The sequence below is a fragment of the Onychostoma macrolepis genome, chromosome 10 (assembly GCF_012432095.1).
Source record: "Onychostoma macrolepis isolate SWU-2019 chromosome 10, ASM1243209v1, whole genome shotgun sequence".
Lineage (NCBI taxonomy): Eukaryota > Metazoa > Chordata > Actinopteri > Cypriniformes > Cyprinidae > Onychostoma > Onychostoma macrolepis.
Genome location: NC_081164.1, coordinates 25,114,105 through 25,133,510, shown reverse-complemented (window position 1 = coordinate 25,133,510; position 19,406 = coordinate 25,114,105). Strand labels below are relative to the sequence as shown.

At 35.9% G+C, this 19,406-nt stretch overlaps 1 protein-coding gene across 6 annotated transcripts in view; it reads left to right on the top strand.

The window, feature by feature from the left end:
- erg (ETS transcription factor ERG) overlaps positions 1-19,406 on the top strand; it is a 44,817-nt gene that overhangs the window by 21,075 nt on the left and 4,336 nt on the right. For 4 of the 6 annotated variants that reach the window (XM_058789248.1, XM_058789249.1, XM_058789253.1 and 1 more), the window contains 7 exons: positions 2,238-2,452; positions 8,935-9,065; positions 11,914-12,117; positions 15,078-15,158; positions 15,325-15,453; positions 15,532-15,588; positions 16,969-17,016. In XM_058789248.1, coding sequence (XP_058645231.1) covers positions 2,238-2,452; positions 8,935-9,065; positions 11,914-12,117; positions 15,078-15,158; positions 15,325-15,453; positions 15,532-15,588; positions 16,969-17,016 — 865 coding nt within the window. The remainder of the gene's footprint in view (positions 1-2,237; positions 2,453-8,934; positions 9,066-11,913; positions 12,118-15,077; positions 15,159-15,324; positions 15,454-15,531; positions 15,589-16,968; positions 17,017-19,406) is intronic. The other 2 variants (XM_058789251.1, XM_058789252.1) reach the window with 1 other exon arrangement.

Sequence of the window (19,406 nt, the reverse complement as noted above, 5' to 3'; positions counted from 1 at the left end):
AGAACGTCTCTTTCGTTGACTTTTCTGCTGTTTAAAATACTCAATCATTTGTCTCTTTCCCTGTTTATTGCCGGTGTTCTTTGGCAGAGGTGTGCGGACTGTCAATCACTGCAGTGCTTCCCTCTGATTGGCTGAGAGCGTGTGGTGGGTGGGGCTTTGTGTGTGTTATTGGCGTGTTTTTAAGGAGTGTTATTAAGGTGGAGGAAGCTGATGTTGACTGTGTGTTGGTGGAGATGAAGGCTGAGGAGGTGCTGGAGTGTGTTTCTCTCTCAGGTGAAGGTTGCTTTGACCCGTTTGCTCACTAATGGGCTTCACAGCTCCGTTATCAGCGCCCTGCAGATTCATCTGGTTTCCGACATCATTTCCTTTTCCTCCTGCTAATCCCAGAGCTGCGCTCTCTGTCCTCATGATAGTCTCCCTGTTTCTGTGTTTGAATTCAGCTGTAGTGTTTAACCCTATAAAGCTACTGTATCATGTTGGATCATGAATTTCTAAGGTCTCTAAATGATCGACGTGATCAATCTCCTCAATGTCTGATTGATAGAGGCATTTATCCAGTAAAAGCTCTTTTAGTGTGATTGTACAAACGTCCAGCTTCTTCTGTCAAATCTTGGCTGATTTTGATCAAGTAAAGGTCAGAATAACTGCAGTCATATTTCCAGATGAACACTTACTGGACTGAAGCAGCTCAGCTTTACTTGATTCTCCATCAATCATTTTTTAGAAAAATCAGTGCGTCTGAAATCTGATCATCAGGATCTTTTGAGGAGCTTTACTTTCACTGTTCCTCAGCGGAGGAATGATCTTCATCTCACATCTTCTGAGGAGCGTTTATTTCTTCATCTCTCGATCAGCATTGCATTGCATTATATGTTTGGATCATTTCAATCTCATCATATTCTAAATCCTTAATCCTACCCAATTCTTAAACTACTTTACTAAGTATTAATAAGCAGTAATTAGGAGTATTTTGAGGCAAAAGTCATTGGTAATTGTTAGTTAATAGTGAGAATTGGACCCTAATCTAAAGTGTGACCAGAATAATTTATGTAGTTACTTGAAAGAATTAAGCCTCGTTCAGACTGTCAGCCCAAATCCGATTTTTGTGCAAATCCTATTGAAATCTGATCATATTTAGATAGTCTGAACGGCAATGAACTACATGAAATCTGATTTGTGCAAATCCGTTTCAGTCTGACTGGTCAGATCAGATTTAGCGTAGCTTTTTCACATCCTCGCGCCACGTAAAACGTAAACACGCCAGACATTTTCAAGCTTGTGTTGTTGTGAAGTGCAAGTCAAGCGGGGAGAAAACAAAACAATAAACTGCTAGTATATGTACCTCTTTGTGTTTTGAAAGTAGCGGAGACGGCAGCACAGAAGAAAGACGCTCATTCCAGCTTCCTGCGTTTCTGCCGCTGCCTCACAAGACGAAATATGTGACCCTGTGGACCACAAAAATGTCTTAAATGTCAGTTTTTCGAAATTTTTATGCATAAAGATTTATGCATAAATAAGCTTTCCATTGATGTATGGTTTGTTAGGATCGGACAATATTTGGCTGAGATACAACTATTTGAAAATCTGGAATCTGAGGGTGCAAAAAAATCTAAATACTGAGAAAATCACCTTTAAAGTTGTCCAGATGAAGTCCTTAGCAATGCATATTACTAATCAAAAATTAAGTTTTGATATATTTACGGTAAGAAATTTACAAAATATTTTCATGGAACATGATCTTTACTTAATATACTAATGATTTTTGGTATAAAAGAAAAATCTATAATTTTGAGCCATACAATGTATTTTTGGCTATTGCTGCAAATATACCCCAGCGACTTAAGGCTGGTTTCGTGGTCCAGGGTCACATATAATAATACAGCACAACTGCAACGACAACATGTTGTCATGTCGTAAGACAATATCTGTATTGCAAACTGTATTGCTGTTACTGTTGTTTTTAGCATAGAAACCAATGCACATTCCGTAAAAACGAAAGAGCGCTTATGGACACACAAATCAGATATGAACAGTTGCGATACGCTGTGTGGACAGTCAGTTATTCAAATCAGATTCCATCCGGATATGCACAAAATCGGATTTGGGCTGACAGTCTGAACGATGCTTTAAAAGAACCGTTTCATGTCTATCCTTGTATCATTTTCGTTCTTTTTGACAGTAATTGTACGAACTCTTAGCTCTGAAACGCAAACTCTTTCTGTGTGTGTGTCCTGTAGGAGGCGCTGTCGGTGGTGAGTGAGGATCAGTCTTTATTCGAGTGTTCGTACGGAGTGTCTCATACTAAGACGGACATGACGGCATCCGCCGCTGGTGAATACGGCCCGAGCAAGCTCAGTCCCAGAGTGCATCAGCAGGACTGGCTGGCTCCGCCCACCGGACGCATCACCGTCAAGCTGGAGTACGGCGCTGGAGCGCAGGTGAACGGATCCAGGTGAGACGCACCTCCACAGCAGGAGAGAGTTTAGACCAGGGCTCGGCAGCCTATGGCACACAGAGGGATAATCAGAGATGGTCTTACTGTAGAGAGATGAGAGGGTCTGTATTACTTACTATTGGAGAATGTGTAAGATCACCTGTGCATTAACTCTTTCCCCGCCAGCGTTTTTGAAAAAAGTTGCCAGCCACCGCCAGCGTTTTTGCTGATTTTCACTAAAATTTCATGGCCCCAGAATATTTCGTTGTATGAATATCTGAACATGCAACACATCAAAATAAAATCAGACCCTCTACTTTCAAAAAAAAAAAAAACCCCCAAAAAAACAATTTTATTCTAGCTTCAAGCATTGTTTTTTTTAAATCAACACTTGAATGTAGGTAGGTTTCATAAAAAAGCAACATTTTGTGCAAAAAGCTGAGAAAATCGCATTTTTATCAAATACTACATCTGGATCATATTCAGTAATATTATCAAAGTAAAGATGCAGTAGATGGCTTCCATCAGTATCCCAAAGCTTGCACAGGCCTTTAACACTCTCTGGATCCACATTTCACTTGGTAACATTAGGCAGTTTTCATTTGTATGCGGTTAGTGTTCATGATCACATTATTTTTCATATGCATATGCATACATATGAGATCGCTCGTTTCTGCGTCTTCCTCGCCTGTGTTTTTGATCGGCACTCTCTAGCAGGGTTGCCAGGTTTTCACAGCAAAACCCGCCCAATTGCTACGCAAAACTAGCCCAAAAGTAGCCCAATTGCTTTTCAGGGGGGATCCCCTGGTAAAAATTGTATTTCTGGGGTAAAATACACATTTTTTGGTGGGGTTCCCCTGGTAAAAGTCACATTCCAGGGGCTAAATATCACATTATTGGGGTCGCCTCAACCCGCGGACATGAAAAACACTCCGCGGAAAGAATGTTAAACCACAGACTTGGCAACACTGCTTTCTAGACTCATTCAGGAGATGCGCGATAGCGCCCCCTAGCGTATAACAGTGAAAACACGGGAAATTCTCTATTTGGCAGGGAAAAATTGTCTTATGAATAACAGAAAATTCTGTGTTTGGTGGGGAAAGAGTTAATAACCAATCACATTACAGCCTTGACGTCATTGAATTTCAGTCAGAGTTGTGCGACACTTAATCACTGTTTACGGATCCCATAGGAATGAATGAGAAGTGCCGTAAACCAGAGATGCGCACTCGAGTTAGTGACTCGGACTCGAGTCGCATTTATATAGACTCCAGACTTGACTAGACTCGAGGAAAAGGACTCTATCCTTAAATCCTTAAACTGCAGAAAAAAACAATGCTGCAATTATAGCTATTTTTCTTGCTATCTATTTATCTATCTATAACCGATGACTCTGACTGTCCAAACCAGATGTGACCAGACCTTTCTGATCTACATTTAGCATTATTAATCTGTAGGCTAAGTACATTTCAAAAGAATCATGCAATTATAATTGGGAAAATTGTTGTTAGATGGCTAGGATAGGACTTAAACTTTGAAACTGCTAGTTATTTTTCTTTTCTGGTCAAGATGAGAACGTTTTGATTATTGTGTAGCTACATTGACTTTAGTGGATAATGCTTTTAAGTAAAATATTAAAATAGTATAGATTTCAGGAGCAAAACCCTGAACAGAAACAGTATTTTTTTCTGTCTCATGGCCTCGCATGTATCTAAATGTATAAATTCAATACATGTAAAAATGTATTTTTTAATTTTTTTATTCCGGTCCTTTGCTTGGTAGAAAATATAGAGGCTGTGCCTCTTGGACCTTTAATCGAATACCCCTGACTTATAAAGAAATACTTTATTTCTATGGTTTTGTAATATCTGTGTCACATAGGCTGGATGTATATTAAACATATCTTAACACCTCTTTTTTTTACAAAGCAGATCATAGATCATATATTTTGTCTATAGCCTATAAAAAAGCTTCTTAAATAGGAATATTTGAATACATGAGGATTTTGATTTTTTGGCGAGCCATTAAATGACTCGAGACTTGACTCGGACTCCAAGTTAAAGTCCACCTGTTGCAAAAAGTCAGTGACTTCTCTTTTAAAACAGCATTTTTTTCATGGTAAACTCTTAAAATAGTTCAATCCAAAAGTATTGTTTAGTGTAAAACATGTTGATGATTAGCAGCTGTTGATTCATTAAATGATGAGCTGTTTCCTCTAAAAAGCTGTTTATTCTGCGTAGTGAAGCCTCTCTTGACATCCATTCAAAAATAACGGCCTCGGGTCTGCTTTCCGTAAGCATTAGCCGTTACGCTTTTTTGGCTAAAGGTTACAGGCTTGTCTTCTAGTGGCTTTGGGGATAATCACTGGCATGCGAGCAGTAGGGAAAACTGCATATCATTGTACATTTTGAGATTAAATTCTTTCTTTGCTGTCCACAGTGAATGCCAAGACAAGTGCATTATGTTAAAATAAATAAAAAACACACACACATACAAACATAATAAAGTAAAACAATGTTGCAGAAGTAGAAATACAGACTATGTAAATAAATATAGAAATATAGATTATGTACATCTGTATGTGCGAGTGTGCAATATTGACTAATGTGCAAAATACAAATATTAATTTCATCATGAAGCGTCAGTTTTACATTGAAAGAGAGCAAGATAAGATGTAAGTTGCAAATCATTTAATATTAGTCAACTGTTTTACGATAGAAATGTTAAATAACTTATACACTGCAAAAACATTATTCTCTTAGTATTTTTTGTCTTGTTTTCTAGTATAAATATCTAAAAATTCTTGAATCAAGATGCACTTACTGTACAGTTAAAATGATTTTTGATATTTTTTTTTACAGAAACAAGACATAATATCTTAATGTTGTTAGTTTTTGCTTAAAACAAGCAAAAATATCTTCCAATGGGGTAAGAAAAATCATCTTGTTTAGCCTTTGAATTAAGATTATTGATAATTTTTCTTTGAAAACCAGACATATCTTAAATCATTTTACTTGTCAAGTAAACTCATCTTGATTCAAGAATGTTTAGATATTTATACTAGAAAACAAGACAAAAATACTAAGTATGAAAATAATTTTTGCAGTGTAGCTATATCCAGTGACGCAAACTACTTGACTTTTTTACTTTTTTTTTCTCAATTATGGCCATTTTGAGATGAAAGTTGCGTGTGTGAATTTTCTGTGTCTGGGTCTTTCTCTACAAACTATTTTTTTTTTAAAGTCAATATATAAATATAATGTAGTGATTCAGTATTGATAAAGTCACGGGGCAGAGAACTTTCTGAGCTCCTGAATGTTTCTGTGTGTGTGCAGCATGATATCTGATCTGTCAATTTAGAAAAAATGGCTCAGAAAATATTTGTATGATAATCAAATGTAGATTTTCATCTGAACATTTAAAAATGTTTATTTACAACATGCTTTGAAAAGGGGGAGGGGGGGTAATGGCACAGTGGTTAACCAGAAAAATGGCACTTCATGCCCAAAAGTTTGCTCTGGTTTAGACAGACACACACAGAAGCGGCTCTGGATCACGTCTGCGGTGTTCCTCTGAAGCCGTCAGGACATGTGGCCGTGTGGCGTCTCTCCACTATCAGACTGATTCGGTGGAAAGATGACGATCCAGTGATCTTCTGCCCAGACTGTTAAACCCAGTCAAACAGTCATTGATCATCATAATGTGTTCCTCACCAGATGGAAACCACCTTCAGTTTTCTCAACAAATAAGAGAAAATGAGACATCAGAGACAGTGCTGTTTTATTGTCATTGAGATACTGTTATAGTTTCTGTTATTTGGAGGGAAAAAAAACCCATTTTTTTTATTTTCTGTTTCCTTCTTTTAATTGTAGTTTTTGCTATTTTTGTCACTTTTTTTATTAGTTTTTTTTTTTACATGTATATGCAGTCATTTTAAAATCTACTTGTAAATGAATCGCGATTCTGTCTTCTAACAATTCTAATGGAAGTTTCAAAATCATATGTTTTAAAGCAGCGGTTCTTAATACTGTTCCTCGCATCTCCTGCTCGGCACACGCTCTGCATCTCTCTCTCTCTCTCAGATCGTCAGATCAGCTCCAACAAACTGTTCACAGAGCAATGAGAAGGGTTATACATGGAGGCGCGTGCGGTTAAGCTTTAATCAGGATAACATCGTATATTAAAAGCTAACAGAAGCAGTAGCACTTACAAATAACACCGTATCTATAGGTATGAACCAACAACAAACAAACAAAAAACAACATACCATTGAGAGCCGTGCTTGCACAGCGTCTGTGCGATCCTCTTCACTAATATTCTCTGGGTTTCAATCGGGTTCAAATCGATAAGCAATATAGACAACGCCATTGTTTACAATACAACCGGAGCACATGCCGCTGAGCTGAGGGGCGGGACGTTCAGACGCGCACTAGAGGCGGTTTAGCCAATCACAACACACCGGGCCAGCTAACCAATCAGAGCCCATCGCATATTTCTGAGGGAGGGGCTTCATAAAACCTGGAAATAATCGGGGTATTTATCAGAGAAGGGACAGAGAGACGTAGAATAAAAGTAAATTATGTGAAAAATAATGCCTTTTTTTAAAAACGAAGCATGAATACATGTTAGACTGCATCCCATAAACACAATCAAGCCTAGAAAAAAGAAAAAAAACAGTCAAACACTCCTTTAATAGATCAAAATGAAAATGTTGAAAATGAAATGTTGCTTTGGCAACTATCTGCAATACGTTTTTTAACATTTTATTTTATTTACCATAATATTTATTAGTATCATTGAGATACTGTTATAGTTTTCATATATATTTTGATTTTTCTTTTTTTAAATATTTTCTGTTTTCATTTTATATAGTTTTCTTTATAGTTTTGAATGTCTATATCTATTTTTCCTAATTTTTATTTAAATTTTATTTGAATATTAAAAATTTTTCAGATAACATTTGTTAGTATTGTTGAGATACTATATTATTATTTTCATTATTTTTTTGTAACCTTTTTTAATTTTAAAGTTTTAGTATTTTTTTTTTTTTTCTATTTTAGTTTTTTATGTTTATTTCATCTAGTATTCTTTGTGCTTTTGTTTAATATTTATTTCATTTCAAGTAAGGAACATATTTGTGTATGGCTGTAGTAACCGTGTTGAAGTGACTCGCAGCTGATGAAGGGAATGTAAAACAAGCGCAAGCTGCAGGAATCAGTGATCAGATGTGTGCGCTGTGTCCGAGCTTCTCTCTGTTGTTGCTCCTGCATCAGCAGTGCTGGCCGTGTTTTACAGATGCGTGTGAGTTTAGCGGCTCTTTCCGTCTCCACGAGCCCAACAGTTGGTCGACACATGAGCCTCTGGGCTGTTGATGTGGAGTTTGATGGCACATTCCAGCAGAATCCTTCACATCTGTGTCCTCGTGTGAGAATCACAAGCGATGAGTGAAGAAACGCTCTGGACAGATTCAGTGTTCAGCTCCTCCAATCTTCACTTGCTGTTTTTGTTTCAGATAATTCAGGCTGAACAGTGTAACAAAGACTCGGTTTGGGGTCAGTAAGATGTGTTTGAAAGTCTCTTCTGCTCACCAAGACTTTAAAAATTGTAAAAATATTATTACGATCTAAAAGAGCAGTTTTCTGTGTGAATATCTGTTAAACTGTAATTTATTTCTGTGATGCGCAGCTGTATTTTCAGCATCATTACTCCAGTCTTCAGTGTCACGTGATCTTCAGAAATCATTCTAATATGCTGATTTGCTGCTCAATAAACATTTCTGATTATTATCAATGTTGAAAACAGTTGTGCTGCACAATATTTTTGTGGAAACTGTGATGCATTTTATTTTTCAGGATTCACAGATGAACAGAAAGTTCAAAAGAACAGCATTTATTTGAAATAGAAATCTTTGGAACATTATACATGTCTTTTCTGGCACTTTTTATCAGTTTAATGCATCTTTGTTGAATAAAAGTATTAATTTCTTAGACATATCCTACTGACCCAAAACTTTCGAATGGTAGTTTATACTTTAAAGTTTGAGAATCTCTCACTGAATTACATGAATTCTGAAGATTCTGAAGAGCAAAATACTTCAGATTGTTGTTCGCAGTACTGATATTTCCTTCAGGAGATGCACATCTGACGTGTGTGCATTTGTGTGCATTTGTGTGTATTTGTGTGTGTGTGTGTGTTGTATTGTGTGTGTGTGTGTGTGTGTGTGTGTGTGTGTGACCAAATGTCCCCACAAGGACAGTGCAACCTGAAATTTTTGACATTGTTGGGACTGGCCTGTGGTCCCCACGAGGGAAAAAATTATTAAAAATAGTAAATGATGTTTATCTGAAAGTGTAAGAATGCAAACAGGTTTTCTGTAAGGGGTAGGTTTAGGGTTAGGGATAGAAAATATAATTTGGTCAGTATAAAAGTAATAGAAGTCTATGGAAAGTCCCCACAATTCACAGAAACAAACGTGTGTGTGTGTGTGTGTGTGTGTGCAGGGCCTCTCCTGATGTGTGTGCTGCGGTGAAGGGGAAGGTTTCTCCAGTGATGTACAGCAGCTTTATGGAGGACAAACACACAGTGCCGCCCAACATGACCACCAGCGAGCGCAGAGTGATCGTCCCTGCAGGTGACTCTTGTGTTTGTGTGATTGTTTTTATGTCACATCACTGATGACGACAGACAGCTCTCGAGTCAGAGATTCTGTGCATCTTCCTGCGGAGCTGCTGATGCTCACCAACAACGTCCTGTTTTTCCCGCTCATGCGGCAGGACAATAGACGCGTGTGCTTACACTGATTCACAGCTACTGCCAGACCATTCGCTGATTCATTAGTCAGTGCTTTTATCTGTGTCAACTAGTGGATTTATGAGTAAAGAACAGTATGAACTGGTCAGACACTGAACTGGAATTGGAATTAAAGCAACAGTTCACCCAAAAATGATCATTCTGTTATCATTAACTCTCACTCATGTTGTTCCAAACCTGTGTGAATTGCTTTCAAAAGAAGATATTGCTGCTAGCCATTAACCTCCATAGTAGGGGGAAAAAACTATGAGAGTCAATGGGTGCCATCAACTGTTTGGTACCCAGCAATCTTGTTCAACAGAAAAAAGAAACTCTTACAGGTTTGGAATAACATGAAAGGAGAGTAAATGATGAACTATCGCTTTAAAATGACAGGAAGAGGAATTTACTGACACAACAAGGTGACACAAAAATGTATAAATAAATAAAAACAGAATTCAACCAGTAAGAAAAAGCTGTCCTGAAATATTTTGAATATTTTTGAATGAATATTTTAAGATGAAATGAATGTTGTAATTATTATATATTATATTATATTTGTATTTTATTTATTTGAAAATTGAAATGTTTTATCTATATTAGTGCTTTCAGTCATTTAAAAAAAAAACTAATTAATCGCACATTTTTTCTGAAATTAATCGCGATTATTTTCACCTAACATTAAAGTTTTTAAATATACTTTTATATTGCAATAATTTCACATGCAATCTTAGAGTTCATGTAGAAACAACAAAGACAGTATATATTTTTTTTAATTATTGTTTAGTGGCATCTTTTTTTACGACTGAAGGCGAGTATCACTGATACCAATACTACAGATGTCCCTATGAAATAAATAAATTAAATGAATTTAACTGAAAACAATCTTCACATAAACCCATTATAATAAATGTTATATTTACCCGTGCTCTTCAGCAAGTAGGAACTATACAGAAATTGAATAAATTTAAAATCTAAATTCTAAATTAAATATAGATGAATCTCTAAAGCTAAGTTATTGATTTCTTCTTTTTAGTTTTGTTCTTTGATGAACAGACATCACAGTTGCTGGTTATTAGGTAATTTGGCTGCTGTTACTTTAAGAGCTGCCGCTGCTCAACATGACGAGAATCTGATATGCATCGTATTGTCTCCATAACCTTTTATATATTATTGTGCTTTAATATTAAATTGTACCGGCGCATTTGTGCGTGCAATTGAAGAGCATGCGCTACGAGCACGGTATAAATGGGTGGCAGGAAAGGAAAATGAGTTTTTACTGACATATGACCTGACAACTTCTCATCTGACCGCAGTTCTCTGTTCTTCTACTGAAGATCCTCGTCACCTGTACCGTTTCCACACTCGTTTGACTCGTGCCTGGCGCTGAAATGCGCGTCTGAAAAGTCTCCCGTTTGATATGATCATAAAGACGTTCTGCAAATAAAAAAACACAATTCTTGTCAAGAAAAAAGAGACAGAAGCAGCAGTTGTGAATGGGGTGGCCAACCCTATCTCCTCCCCTCACTGCAAAAAGTATTTTCTTACTTAGTATTTTTGTCTTGTTTTCTAGTATAAATATCTAAACATTCTTAAATCAAGAATTTACTTGACAAGTAAAATGATTTAATTTTTATAAAATTAATTTTTGTTAGTTTTTCCTTAAAACAAGCAAAAATATCTGCCAACGGGGTAAGAAAAATAATCCTAATTCAAAGGCTAAACAAGATGATTTGATGAATCAAGATGAAAACTAACAACATTTTATATATATAATATTTTTTAATTTTTTGCAGAAAACAAGACTTAATATTTAAAGTCATTTTACTTGTACCGTAAATGCATCTTGGTTCAAGAATTTTTAGATACCGTATTGTCCTAAATATAAGACGACCCTGATTATAAGACGACCCCCCTTTTTCCAGATGTACCTGTTTTTTTTTTCTCTCTCTGTAAAACACATTTATTCTTAAATTATTTTCATATTGCATATTTTTCCAATTCTAATTTTTGTTTTGAAAGTATGGTAAATACTGGTAAAATGTACCAACAATGACATTGGAAAATTTTGATATACCATTGAAATAACAGGTAGCCCATCTGAATTATATAACAATTAGGTTATCCAACTCATAGTAGCCTACCAAAATGTTATTATCAGTAGACGTGAAATCTTATTGTAGTCTTCAAATCTGGGTACTGTCTTATGTTTTAAAATCACTTACAGAGGAAGTTTGGTCCCATCAGGATAACATGACAGTCACGATCATGCTGCTGTAAGCTTTTCTTTTTCATTTGTTTTCATTCGCGATCTTTACAACACACATTACATTACATATTTCATGGCACACTCGTTTTATGCATTTTTGGCGCCACCTATTGTTGTGGGTGTATTATTGACATGTCAAAGTCTAGACCCTGAATATAAGACGATCGCGTTTTTTCAGATGTATTTCCAAGGAAAAAACATCGTCTTATATTCGGATCAATACGGTATTTATTCTAGAAAACAAGACAAAAATACTAAGTAAGAGAATACATTTTTTGCAGTGCTGCGTTAACTGCATTAAATTTATTTTTTTTGGAAAAACTGGAAAATTGTATTGCATAAATGCGCTATTTTTGACAGCACTAATCTATATGATAATAAATAGCAGCAGCAGCGAGTGTAAAGCGAGTGCTGTCTGCAGATCCGAGCCTGTGGTCGGCGGATCACGTGCGTCAGTGGCTGGAATGGGCCGTGAAGGAGTACGGGCTTCCTGAGGTGGACCTGTCTCTCTTCCACAGCATCGACGGGAAGGAGCTCTGCAAGATGAGCAAAGACGACGTCCAGCGTCTGACAAGCAGCTACACGGCCGACATCCTGCTGTCTCACCTGCACTACCTCAGAGAGAGTGAGTGAGATCACATCATCGGTTAATCTCGACGCTTCATAACGCTCAGATCACTGACTTCACAGTCACATGACTCACTGCACATTTAACATGCAATAACATGCATTAATAATTCTTCTACCATTGTCTGTCTGAATACTGGATTGTGATTGGCTGGCAGGCATGCATTAAAACCGTCTAATGCATAGGTAGTTCCATGTCAGTTTAATCACTGGTCTATATTAATGCGCTGCTTTCATTGACACACACACACACACACACACACAGAGAGAGAGAGAGATTGCACTGCGCACATAGAAACATTCAGGAGCACAAAAACTTGTAATTCACACACACAGCTGTCATCTCTCTCTCTCAATTGATCGATTGATAATTAATTCAAATAAATGTGATCTTACTGCACTATTTCATCTCTGTGTCTGATTTGAAGCGGGCAGAATGCTAGCACTAACGAGCTGTAACTGATAAAAATAACCGTATGGTCAAATATTGTGCTGCAAATCATTCACACCGTTAACTTGCCAATGCTCACAAATGACCATGGTACAATATAAGCTGGATAATGCACAGCAAGCTGTGTTAGCTGTGCGAATCTTTTATACAGTGCAAAAAATTATTTTCTTTCTTAGTATTTTTGTCTTGTTTTCTAGTATAAGTATCTAAACATTCTTGAATCAAGATGCATTTACTTGACAAGTAAAATGATTTAAGAAATTAAGTCTTGTTTTCTAAGAAAATTGTGGAAATTTTAGTTTTTGTTTAAAACAAGCAAAAATATCTGCCAATGGGGTAAGCAAAATCATCTTAATTCAAAGGCTAAACAAGATGGTATTTCTTGCTCCATTGGCAGATATTTTTGCTTGTTTTAAGGAAAAAATAACAAAATTTTGATATTTTTTTACAGAAAACAAGACATTTTACATTACATTTTTTAAATTTCAATAAAATGAAAACTAAAAGAATTTCAAATCACATGAGCCAATATTTTATTCACAATAGAACATAGATAACATAACAAATGTTTGAACTGAGAAATGTTACAATTTTATGCACAAAATGAGCTCATTTCAAATTTGATGCCTGCTACAGGTCTCAAAATAGTTGGGACGGGGGTATGTTTACCATGGTGTAGCATCTCCTCTTCTTTTCAAAACAGTTTGTAGACGTCTGGGCATCGAGGTTTGGTGTTGGAATTTGGTCCCATTCTTGCCTGATATAGGTCTCCAGCTGCTGAAGTGTTCGTGGTCGTCTTTGACTTATTTTTCGTTTAATGATGCGCCAGATGTTGTATATAGGTGAAAGATCTGGACTGCAGGCAGACCAATTCAGCACCCGGACTCTTCTACTACGAAGCCATGCTGTTGTAATAGCTGCAGTATGTGGTTTTGCATTGTCCTGCTGAAATTCTGGACCATGTTCACATATGGCTTCCTTTTTGCATGATAGAGCTTTAGTTGGCATTTGCAGATGGCACGGCGGATTGTGTTTACCGACAGTGGTTTCTGGAAGTATTCCTGGGCCCATTTAGTAATGTCAATGACAGAATCATGTCGATGAGTGATGCAGTGTCGTCTGAGGGCCCGAAGACCACGGGCATCCAACAAAGGTCTTCAGCCTTGTCCCTTACGCACAGAGATTTCTCCAGTTTCTCTGAATCTTTTGATGATGTTATGCACTGTAGATGATGAGTTTTGCAAAGCCTTTGCAATTTGATGTTGAGGAACGTTGTTTTTAAAGTATTCCACAATCTTTTTACGCACTCTTTCACAGATTGGAGAGCCTCTGCCCATCTTTACTTCTGAGACTCTGCCTCTCTAAGACATCCCTTTTATAGCTAATCATGTTACAGACCTGATGTCAATTAACTTAATTAGTTGCTAGATGTTCTTCCAGCTGAATCTTTTCAAAATTTCTTGCTTTTTCAGCCCTTTGTTGCCCCCGTGCCAACTTTTTTGAGACCTGTAGCAGGCATCAAATTTGAAATGCGCTCATTTAGTGGATAAAAGTGTAAAATTTCTCAGTTTAAACATTTGTTATGTTCTATTGTGAATAAAATATTGGCTCATGTGATTTGAAAGTCTTTTAGTTTTCATTTTATTCAAATTTTAAAAAATGTCCCAACATTTCCGGAATTCGGGTTGTACGTGTACAGTAAATTCATCTCGATTCAAGAATTTTTAGATATTTATACTAGAAAACAAGACAAAAATACTAAGTAAGAATGTATTTATAATTTTTTTTTTTTTGCAGTGTACCTGTGCAGGTCATGCTTCCCCCTAAAATCAAATGAGAAAAATATTTTTTATTTTATAATTATATATAATAGTAATATTTTAGTTTCCTTTTTTAACAATATTTTATAATTTTAATAGTATTTTTATATTTTAAATGTATATTTAAGTTAAATTCTAATTATTGAAAGTATATCATTTTGAAATAAATTATATTTTGGACGAAATCTTAAGAAATGTTTTGCATTGTGACATTATTGAAACCGAAGCACATTCATCTTCATTTCTTATTGCATTATGTACAGTGTTTATATTATATCATTGTTGAACTGATTTAAATAAGCATGACATGGCAGTGATGAGAATGAGATATCTGTGCATTAGATATAAATGTGTCACAATGTAAAACATCTTCATGGTTTAAATGTCAAATATTATAATTTATTTCTTGTTGATGATTTTGGGGTGAAACATGAAGACGAGATCAGTTTACCTTCTGAGTTCTTAGATATGCATGAGATGGGAGAGAGACAGATGATCCTGTCTTTTATCCGCCTGTCTGCCGTCACACACACACACTCATATGCACACACAGCATGCATGCGTCCTTCTGTCTGTCTGTCTGTCTTCATCTGTCTCTCTCTTTCAGTCAGCATCATGTCACAGGATGTTTGTTGAGTTGTTGGATTCTCTTTATTTTTCACGTGTCATGGATGTTTTGTTTCTCAGCTCCACTTCCTCACTTGACTTCAGATGATGTTGACAAAGCCTTGCAAAACTCCCCGCGGTTAATGCATGCTCGCAATACAGGTAAGCAGCCCTGTGGCCCCGCCCCTGACTCCGCCCCTGGCCCCGCCCACACCGCTTACACACACACTGTCTGAAGTGCATGCGGCGTTGCGGTTCCCCAGTTCTTCTGCATGTGCTGCTGATGCTGAATGAGATCAGACATTGCTCATGCTCATCTGTGTCTCAGGAGGAGCCAGCTTCATCTTCCCAAACGCCCCTGTCTACCCTCCAGACGGCAGCAGAGGAGCCGGCAGAGCAGACATGGGTTTCGACAGCCGGCGCTCTGGATGGACTCAGCCGGCGTCTGCAGCTAAAGGTCGGTCAGAAGCCCATGTGCTGTACACGTTACGCCGCTGATGCTCACGATTAACCTGAATGTGTGTGTCTTCATTAGTTTCTCAGAGTCCTGCTGCCATCATGAGCAAAACCGAAGAGCAGAGAGCTCAGTTAGGTGAGAGCATCATGGGAACTGCACTCACAAACTGACTTTATTTTCACACTGCAAAAAATTATTCTCTTACTTAGTATTTTTGTCTTGATTTCTAGTATAAATATCTAAATTTTCTTGAATCAAGAATTTATTGTACAAGTAAAATGACTTAAGATATTATGTCTTGTTTCTGTAAAAAAAATATCTAAATTTTGTTAGTTTTTCCTTAAAACAAGCAAAAATATCTGCCAATGGGGCAAGAAAAATAATCTTGTTTAGCCTTTCTTAAATCTAAATCTTTCTTAATATCTTAAATCATTTTACTTGTCAAGTAAATGCATCTTGATTCAAGAATGTTTAGATATTTATACTAGAAAACAAGACAAAAATACTAAGAAATTTTTTTTTGCAGTGCATATTCTGTTTCCATTTTAAATTTAGTACGTTTTAGTGATTCTGTTGTGTTTTTGTCATTCTTATTAGTATTTTTGTCTGTATTTTAGTTTGTACTTTTAGTACATCAAGTCAAACTAAATGAAAATGGGAAATGTATTAATACATATATAAATAAATACTAAATGAATAAATAAATCTGATTTCTTTCCCAGCTGTTTACAGTCACGTACATAATCACTATGAATTCTTTTCACAGCTTGTAAGTTGCTTTGGATAAAAACGTCTGCTAAATGAATAAATGTAAATGTAGCTTATTGAGCTTAATAACTCTTTTTAACATCATGCACATCCCACACTTTTTTCCCTCATTCATGCATGTTTATCACACTAAATAGCGGGGGTCATTAGGGAATTATGCAGGATCATAAAAAATACATTATTGCCCTCCAGTTCTTTGTGATCGCGGTACAACGCAAAATCATATATAAAGTTTTGAGTTCTGATCTGAGCTCAGGTCAGTTTAGAGAGAGTGAGAGATCATATCATGTCTTGATTTTAGTGATTGTCAAACGATTAATCACGATTAATAATTCATTAAAGGATAGAAATAACTGACTTAAAACCATTTTTGAGCTGGTGAAACTACTAGTGTTCTAATCATTGTGGCCACCACTGTATAAATACACACACATGCATGTGTATATTTAAGAAAATTTGTTATGTTTATATATTAAATATATTTATATATAAAATAAATTATATGAATATAAATATATACATGTAAATACATGTAAATAATTTCAAAATATATACTGTATGTGTGTGTATTTATATATACATAAAAATATACACAGTACACATACATATATTATGTAAACAAAAACTTTTATTTGGATATGATTAATCATTTGACAGCACTACTTTATTTTAATCAAATAAAGCATAAATCAACGGAAGTGCATCACTAGGATGGTCTCTCATGTTTGTTTGTCATCTTCTTCTTAGATCCGTATCAGATTTTAGGGCCGACAAGCAGCAGGCTGGCGAATCCAGGTGAGAGTCAAAGTTGTCAAGTGTAAATTTATTTGTTTAAGTGCTTTTTAAGCATTGTTTTAAAGCATCATTACAAAAAATTATGATGTTAATATTTATAATATCTTAATATCTTCATGCATTATAGTTGCAATTATCAGATTAGAGCTGGACAATAATAGAGTTACATTTTGATACAATATAAAAAAACAAGCAGGTGAGATACACTTTATAGTATATATTGTTTTACGTGAGCGTACTGTATGCATGCAAATAAATTTGGATATACTTGCATATCCAAAGTTTTATAAACAGCTGTTTGATAAATAGGGTTGCCAAGCAATTAATTTTTTTCTTTAGTCTAGTTAATTACATGATGCGCCAATTACTTTATCACACATCAGTTTGGGCTGAGAAATTACCCCCCAAAAGATCATTTATTCATTTATGTGTTAAATGAGAAAAGCACTGAATAGACATTACAAAGAAGTAGCTTTAGAAAGAAATGTATTGATTCAACAGAAAAACAAATTGAATATTGAAATATAAAATGTTTTTCAAAATGAAAAAATACTGTAAATAAGAAACTGAAAGTGCCAGTAGGTGGCGGCAAGTGACTGTTTTAATGAGTAAGTCATTGAATCATTCATTCAACTGATTTGTCCAAATGACTGAAATGAAGCAATGAAGTAAGTGGCTCTTTATGAACGAGTCACTGAAGCACTGACTCACTCATTTCATTCAAAAACATGGATTCATTCAGTAATAAATCACTGCTGTGTGTTGATCAGAGATGCTCAACAGTTCTGCTGTGGCTTTGATTTGCAAAATTGACCAAAAACAGATGAAATGTTGACAAAAATGTATACATGGACAGTTAGTTTTGTGCCTGAGCTTATTGAATATGCATTTGTAGGCGTTTCCCTTTCAGATGCAAAATTTATGGGAGGAGAGTATTTAAATGAACACGCAACGCGATTTACTAACGTTTGCGCTCGTCAAATTACTGGTATTTGCGCCGTTATTTAACGCCCAAAAAGCATGCCTTAAAGCAGGCACTAATTTACTAAAATGTGTCTAAAATACAATATTAACTTCTTGTTTACTAAAGGGTTGTATAAATCAATGTCACGTTTGCAGTCATGCACTCTTTGTTATTGTCCTCTTGCATTATTGACAAACTATTTTCCTGATTGACACTGTAAAGCTGCTTTGACAATCTGTTTTGTATAAAGCGCTATATAGAAATAAAGGTGTCTTGACTTGCCGATATTGAGGCAAAGCAGCACTCTTGCTGGTGTGATATTGCTAAACTATATCATATGATATAAATATAAGAGGAAGAGCATTTTTGCTCTCATATCTTGAATTTTAGGCTCATATAACTGCATTCTAATAGTCAGTTGTCCAGCATCATGTTCATCATCAACTGCATCAGTGTGAGATGATAGACCCATGCAATGCAATCCCATGTGTCCTACCCGTAAGTCTGAATGCATTTAGGAAAAATGGCATTTAAATGATCATTTTGCTGCAGTTTTGCTTGGACATGTTAAACATATCTAATCAATTTGGGTAATATAATTTCATTTTAATTTTGCAACTTATTTTAATGCTTTATATGTTTTTAATATTTAATATTTTACATATTACAACTAGTGTAGGAAATCGCAAATGTAAATTTATATAATTTAATTTGAAGTTTGCACATATGAATGGGAAAATTAAAATAGCTGTCAGGTTTTACTAAAGACGTGCAGTGAAGAATTAGCACTGAAAAGGCGTGGACAGTTAGTTTTGCGCCTGAGCTTATTGAATATGCATTTGTAGGCGTTTCCTTTCAGATGCAAAATTTATGGGAGGAGAGTATTCAAATGAACACGCAACGCGATTTACTAACGCTTGCGCTCGTCAAATTACTGGTATTTGCGCCGTTATTTAACGCCCAAAAAGCATGCCTTAAAGCAGGCACTAATTTACTAAAATGTGTCTAAAATACAATATTAACTTCTTGTTTACTAAAGGGTTGTATAAATCAATGTCACGTTTGCAGTCATGCACTCTTTGTTATTGTCCTCTTGCATTATTGACAAACTATTTTCCTGATTGACACTGTAAAGCTGCTTTGACAATCTGTTTTGTATAAAGCGCTATATAGAAATAAAGGTGTCTTGACTTGCCGATATTGAGGCAAAGCAGCACTCTTGCTGGTGTGATATTGCTAAACTATATCATATGATATAAATATAAGAGGAAGAGCATTTTGCTCTCATATCTTGAATTTTAGGCTCATATAACTGCATTCTAATAGTCAGTTGTCCAGCATCATGTTCATCATCAACTGCATCAGTGTGAGATGATAGACCCATGCAATGCAATCCCATGTGTCCTACCCGTAAGTCTGAATGCAT